Raw genomic sequence first — 7,306 nt, 5'->3', positions numbered from 1 at the left:
AGCTAACAACTGTCCATAACTCCAGTTCCAGGGGATCCAACAGCCTCTTCTGTCCTCCATGGGCATTGCACAACACAGGCGCACTTACCTACATGCAGGTAATACACTCATACACATAAAATAAAAATAATAAAATATTAAAAAAAAAACAATTGGGGAGAGGATCTAAATGAGATGGCCCTGAACTGCAAAGTACTGAGACTGAGTGTATATAGGTGTTCATTATACTATTTTTCTCTACTTCCTCAGTTGGTACAATTGACATCTATGTTTGTATTTACAAAAATGGAGTCAGGCTAGGTGTAGTGGTGTATGCCTTTAATCCCAGCAGAGGCAGAGGTAAGTAGATCTCTGTGAATTCGAAGCCAGCCTGGTCTACATAGAGAGTTCAGGCCAACTGGGGCTACAGGGAGACCCTGTCTCAAAAAGACCCCCCCCCAAAATATATATATATGATTTAGGGGAAAATTTTAAAACCCGGTAATAGGATTCATAAATACAGCAAGTCAAGGGAAAAAATTTTTTGATCAGAATATCAAGACACCAAAATTTTTTTTAAAAAGTGATAGAGTTTTCTCTTAATTAGATGCACAAAAGACTGATGACATTAAGTACACCCCCTCCTGCTACATGAAACTGCTCCCTTCTATATGCCCTGCGTCAATAGGTGCCATGCAGCTGTGGAGAGCTATAGATGTGACCCAACACAAATTCATAGTTACTTAAAACATCTTGAGACTTTTTAAATAAGATTTATTTTATTAATTATGCATATGCTTATGTGTGTGCATGTGGATATGTATGCATGAGTGCAGATACCCTCAGAGGCCAGAGTTGTATGAGCTGTCTGATGTGGCTACTAGGAACCAAACTCACATCCTCTGTAAAACCAATGAGCACTCTTGCTGGTTGAGCCATCTCTTCAGCCCTTATGAGCCCTCAACCCCCACCCCTTTTTGTTCTGGTACAGTTCTCAAGTGTGAGCTTTGTAGTGAACTTTGTAGATGACTGTCAAAATGGGACATGCCTACAAGATGTGAGGGGACTAGGGAGATAACTCCTTGGTGGAGTATGTACCACAAAGTTCCAGGTTCCATCAGTAGCTCAGCATAAACCAGGTGTGATGGAAGTTCAAGGTCATCCTTTGTTACATAATGAGCTTGAGACCAGTATGGAATACAAGAGACTCTGTCTCAAAAAAGAGTAAATGAAGCCAGGTGCGGGGGTGGAACACACAATTGTAATTCTAGCACTCAAGAGGCAGAGGCAAGAGAGCGTGCAAGCTGGCCTGACAGACATACATAGTGACACTATCTCAAAACAAGTAAAAATGTCCTTAGATGTAATTTTTGAGTCTCCAATGATTACACATCCTTTAGAGACTATCCCCTAAGTGGCACAGCTGTTCAGGAAGAGATCCTGGCCAGTGCTAATTGCACTGACTCACTCCTCTCTCACTAGGTAGGGTCTGCTTACACCTAGGTCTATGATTTAGTAACTTTTTTTTTTTTTTTTTTTTTTGTCTTTTTGAGACAGGGTCTCCTCCCTGTAGCCCCAGCTGACCAGGAACTCACTATGTAGACCAGGCTGGCCTTGAACTCAGAGATCCACCTGCCTTTGCCTCCAGAGTGCACCACTACACCTGGCTCAGTAACCATCTTCTTGATCTGTAAAACTGACCTGCCCGTTTGTCAACTTTTTGTTCGGCTCTTCTGTACCCTGTTTTGAGTCTTTCCTTAATCAGCTTATTACACATGACTGCACTTTTCCACTATAGTGTTTCTAGTATTGTTTTTAGATAACAATCTCACTATCAGTGAGATTTACTTATGTGATGCTCTGTCACACACAGTCTAATACCTGGGTGTTATTTTTCATGTTGTTTCCACTTGGGTTTTTTTTTTTTTTTTTATTGTTTTTGGTATGGCCCACTGAAATTTCAGGTAGTTTTAATTACTGTAACCTCTACCCACCACAACCTTTGTTCAGCTCAGTGTAATCACTCTTCCAAACTTTCTGGCTCCTGCTCAGTAGGCAAAGATATAAAGCCCAACAGTTCCTACGAAAATTGTTCACTAAATGTCTTGGCAAAGCCCACTTTCTCTGAAATCTCCAATGAAAGGTCAGTGAGGCCAACTGTTCTTTACCTACACTGTCTCAAACTGTACAAGTAGCTATATGTAGTCTCCAGGCACTTGAAATATGCCTAGTTACCAAGGGACTGGTTGAAGCTTAAATTGTCAGGTTTTGAGACTAACTTAAGAACTAAGCATTCCTTCCTAAGTCACTTCTTTTTTTTTTTTTTTTTTAACATCTGTTTGTGCTAAAGATAATCTCAGCCCAGCTTTCTCCACCTCACATAGCTGACATTTGGAATTTGATAATTCCAAGCTGTAGGGCACAGTCCCATGCATTACAGGATGGTCTAGGATCATTCAGGCCAGTGGCAACATCCCAGTGGGGACAATCAAAACCTATGTCAAGGTTGGTGAAGAGCACAGTGATAGAGTGTGCTTAGCTAGCTTGAGGCCCCAAATTCAATCCTCAGCAGTAAAAACTAGAAAAAAATGTTTCCAGCAACTGCCAAATAGCCCCTGGCAGGTAAAATTACCATCAGCTGAAAATCACAACTTTAGAACTAAGAGTCTGGGGAGGGGGGGGTTGTTGTTCATCCAAGATAGGGCCTCACTATGTAGCCACGACTGGCCTAGAACAATGTATATATACTAAGTTGGCCTCTAACTTGCTGCGATTCTAGGGCCTCACTTTCCCAAGTGCTGGGGTTACTGGCATGAACCACCTAGGGGGCTGAGCTATTGCTCAGAGGTATAGCACTCCCCTAGCATTCCCAAGATCCTCAGTTCAATTAATCTAACATCCTGGTGGAACAGGAGCAGAAGGGAAGTTGTGTTCTCTCTCTCAGAATGTGTGTGTGTGTGTGTGTGTGTGTGTGTATGTGTTTTCCAGGATGTGTTCTTGTTCCAGGATGAGTTCTTTGAGTTGTTGCTTTCTGCTTGACTATCAAGCAGCAAATATAAAAACAAAAGTAACCATCCGTATTTGACAGAACTCACATTGTACAGAACTGGCATCACACTATGTTTTCTCATTCACTATCTCAACTGCTCCTCCCTGACCTTGAGGTGGGTACTTTGCTTGCCAGCTTCAATCAAACTTGGTCAATACTATCTTTCCATGTAGCCTTCCAGTACCCTCATGGGGAAACTATTAGAGAAAAACCCTTTTGATATGACAATCAAGACAGCGTAAGATTGCACAATACATTATAATGCAGAAAAGCAAAGTCAAAGGAAAATTCCACAGATGGACAAACAATGAGCTGGTTTGCACTGTAACCAACCTGTACCCTGAGGAGTATAGTGGGGACAAACCTTGCCTACCTCACTTAAAAAAAGATCTTTCCTAATCTACCACTTGGAGAAGGATTAAGAAAGTAAGCTCTCTGACAAAAAGCAAAAGTCACCTGGTCGAAGGAGCAATAAGAACTCTTAGACACAAAAATCTCTCTAAAGACTCGTCCAACAATTTTCTTCTTTAAAACTGGATGAACTAGGGATCACATAAAATTTTGTTGTGGGGCTGGTGACGTGGCTCAGCAGGTGAATGCTCTTGCTAGGCAAGCCTGATCACCTGAATTCAATCCCCAGAATCCACAGTAGAAGAGAACGGACATATGTGCACCTGCACAAACTTAAAAAAAATTACACTGGAAAGGCAAATGTCACAAAAGAAAATCTACTTGAAGAAAATATCCATGTTTGCAGGCCCTTCAACTAAGTCAATTACATGCAGTAACACACTGCTTATCAAATCTTGATGCTTTTAGTGTAAGGAATAGCCATTTATTTACTTTTTCCTCCAAAACTATTTTGTGACTCTCACAGGCCACATTTTTCATATTAAAATGAAGGTATTTATGGTGGCAGCACACTCGTTTCTAATTGCAAACTTACTAAAAGGTGATGGGAAAGATTCTAGGCTACTTGTTTCAGTTACTTTAAAATGAATCTCTTTTGAAAAGATTTTCCCCAAACAAGAGTTTGGAGCTATTACTTTAACACTAGGTTAAAAGGGGGTGGGGGGGTGTCTTTTCTTGAGACAGAACAGCTTCTGTCACAAATCAACTACTTTGCAACATAGGTTGCCTTCAACAGGGCCCTAAACTCTTACAGCTAACACAATTACAGGTCTCTAAACTCCTATCTTCAGTACTTCTGTTTTCTCATTTATTTATCTCCTTCATGAACCTGTTATAACTCAGATTCACTTGTCTTCTTCATTAAAAAACTCATGCCAGGGGGCTGAAGTAATGGCTCAGAAGTTAAGTGCTTGATGCTCTTGCAAAGGACCCACATCAGGCAGCTCAGGACCATGTGTAACTCCAGGAGCCACACCTTCTTCTGTACTTCTCAGGCACCAGGCAAGCACACATACACATAAAATAAAAATAAATCTAAATAAAACTTGTTTAAAAACCACGCATGCAGGTACTGTTGCACATATCTGTAATCCCAGCACCCAGGAGGCTAAGGCAGGAGGACTGAGTTGAAGGCTAACCTGGGCAAGGCAGATACCTAGATAGTAAAAAAAAAAAAAAAAAAAAAAAAAAAAAAAAAAAGCAAAAACATTCTTAACATTGTATACTGACTATAGAAGAATCAAAAACAAAGCTGACTACTTATTTACACTGGGAATAGAAAGTTAGCTTTAAAAAAAAAGACCTTCACGGGGTGTGGTGGCTCACGCCTTTAATCCCAGCACTGGGGAGGCAGAGGCAGGTGAGGATCTCTGTGAGTTCAAGGCCAGCCTGGTCTACATAGTGAGTTCCAAGGACAGCTGGGGCTACAGGGAGACCCTGTCTCAAAAAGACCAAAAAAAAAAAAAAAAAAGACCTATAAATTTCTCAAACTGCTGAAGTACAAGGAATACTAAAAAGTGAATCAACACAGGCTAGATGTAGTTCAGTAGGTAGAGTGTCAATCTGGCAGACATGAAGCTCTAGGTTCGAGCCACATGTAATCTGGGTATGGTGGCACCTGTCTATAATCCCAGCACTCCACTGCGGAAGTAGAGACAGGATAAATGCAAGGTCATCCTCAGTTACACAGCACAGACCAGCCTGGGACCCCAGCTAAATAAGCAAACAAATAAATAAAAGGAGGGAACCATTGCAAAATGAGTTTTGGCACACATACTCAACTGAACAGGCTACTTAAAGTTCTTATTTATGGTCAGGACTAATATAGAAAACATGCCCTGTTTCTCCTCTCTGATGTCATTTTCTAAGTTACAGGACAAGCTATACAACAAACACCAGCAGCATCCATCTATGCCTGATTCTAAAATTTACCAAAAAAAAAAAAAAACACCTTATGTAGAAGTCTTAAAAGATTGCTAATGAAATAATGTCAGAGTGGGGATCATACGACAAAAGGCTTAAATAACTTAAGGATCATTTCCCTATTTAAAGGAACTATAAGACAATTCCAAATGGCTAATATTTTCAAAAAAGTATTCCAAGCTTCACTGACATGTATTTAAACAATATGGCTACAGTAAAGATTAGACAAATCCACACCCAGTGCCAGAATCTAGATTGCCAGCTCAGGATTTTAGAGGTTAGAAACACTGAGACAGAAGAAGCCAGTATCTTAACAAGTTTAGGCCTCTTCCTCTCTCAGGGAAGCACATGACGAACTGGGCGGCAGGAAACTTAAGTAACCTAGTCACTTAGCAAAAAATTCCACCTCATTCCTAAACTTGGGACACCATGGCCTTCTATACGCAAAAGAAATAGGAGCAGCAGGAAAACATTGAGGGAGAAGGAAGCCTAAAATGGCCCACTTTCTGACCTGTAAAGCATTTGGCCCATCATTAGATCTGAGTCCTAGATTCTAAGACATGCTTTTAGGAAGGCCTCCCTCAACCTCCCGGCTACACTAAAGGAACTTTTCCTGCTTTATCTTCGTTCCCTGAGAGCATGTAGCCTTGCAACTCAATATCCTAAACTGGCAGGGCACAGTGGCGTAGGGAAGAAGACTCCAAATCAAAACGACCTTGAGACCTCTTACCCCCACGCCCCAAAAAGAAATTTTTAATCAAAATTCCTCTTCTGCCCACAGAAAACCCAACCCAGAAATTCACAGCGTGTTAAGAAGCACTGCGAACTGCAAACGTAAGACTTTTCCTTTGACACGCCACGCACGGTTTTCAGCTGTCATATTACAACTCAGGAAAACACTATCATTAGAATAAAAAAGGAAACAAAAAAGCTCTCACCACAGGGGCCCGGGAGCTGGAGCTTGGCAGTACCATTTCGGAGGAAGGAGAGCAAAGGGAATCCAATCCACTTCCCCACCCCCGCCTGACTTCATCCCCTCGCGGGGCAGGCGAACCTCACTGCAGGAGCTTAAATTCAATAATAATAACAATAATCATGGCGCTCCCTCCCTCCCCTACGCCTGTGATCTGCTGGGAATAGTCCCCCCCCAACCCCCCCACGCTTCCCCGGGGATGCCCAGGCCTGGCAGCTTGCGCCCACCCCCGGGGGAGCCAACCTCATAGGAGCCCCGGATCCCGCATCTCCTCTTCCCTCTCCCCCCGCCACCATCCCCCAGTCGCATTGTCTTTCTCAATTCAACTTTGACTAATATGGATTCCGCTGGCCTGGACCAGGCTCTAATTCCAGCCCGCCGCCCGGGAGCCCGAGCGCCTCCATCGCCGCCGAGTTCAACGAGGCGCCTCGCGGGAGGGGGAGGGGCGGCGCTGGGCGGACTGCACCGCGGGCGCCGTCTACACCGCGGGCGCCGTCTACACAGCGCGCTCCCCCCACCCCGTGGCCCCCGGGAGAAGTCTGGCCCGGAAGGGACCTACAGGGGGCGGTAGGGACCCCGAGCGCTGCCGGCCAGCCCGGCGCGGCCGTGGGGGAGGGGAGGAGGAGGCGCCCCTCCCCCGCCGGCCCTATTACCTGTCATTGAGCTGGTCCTCCGTGCCCGGCAGCGGGTGAACCACGAAATGGATGGACGTCATGGTGGCTCCTCCGCGTCCTGTCCCCGGGACCAAGCCCGTCCCGCTCTCGCCCGTCCCCCCGAGCCCCTTCCCGTCCGCCAAGTCCTCGGCCGCCGCCACCGCCTCCTCTCCCTCCTCCCGGTCCCTACACGGAGGACTGCGAAGGCGTAGGGCCCGCCGCCTCCCCGCCGAGCGTGTGTCCGCGGCCCGGCGGTCCCGCGCGGCGGGCAGGAGGGCGGATCAACGCGCCACCCGCTCGGCCGGCCACAGCGCGCAC

At 45.0% G+C, this 7,306-nt stretch overlaps 1 protein-coding gene across 3 annotated transcripts in view; it reads right to left on the bottom strand.

Moving 5' to 3' along the window:
- Ubr5 (ubiquitin protein ligase E3 component n-recognin 5) overlaps positions 1 to 7,300 on the bottom strand; it is a 132,532-nt gene extending 125,232 nt beyond the window's left edge. For all 3 annotated transcript variants that reach the window (XM_008855085.2, XM_008855086.3, XM_008855087.3), the window contains exon 1: positions 6,989 to 7,300. In XM_008855085.2, the coding sequence (XP_008853307.1) occupies positions 6,989 to 7,050 (62 nt within the window). In that variant the 5' untranslated portion in view covers positions 7,051 to 7,300. The remainder of the gene's footprint in view (positions 1 to 6,988) is intronic.
- Between the last annotated feature and the right edge of the window lie 6 nt (positions 7,301 to 7,306).

Source organism: Nannospalax galili, unplaced genomic scaffold (genome assembly GCF_000622305.1).
Source record: "Nannospalax galili isolate Female #2095 unplaced genomic scaffold, S.galili_v1.0 scaffold687, whole genome shotgun sequence".
NCBI lineage: Eukaryota > Metazoa > Chordata > Mammalia > Rodentia > Spalacidae > Nannospalax > Nannospalax galili.
Note: the sequence above shows the minus strand (reverse complement) of the source record. Positions and strands in the feature narration are given on the sequence as shown.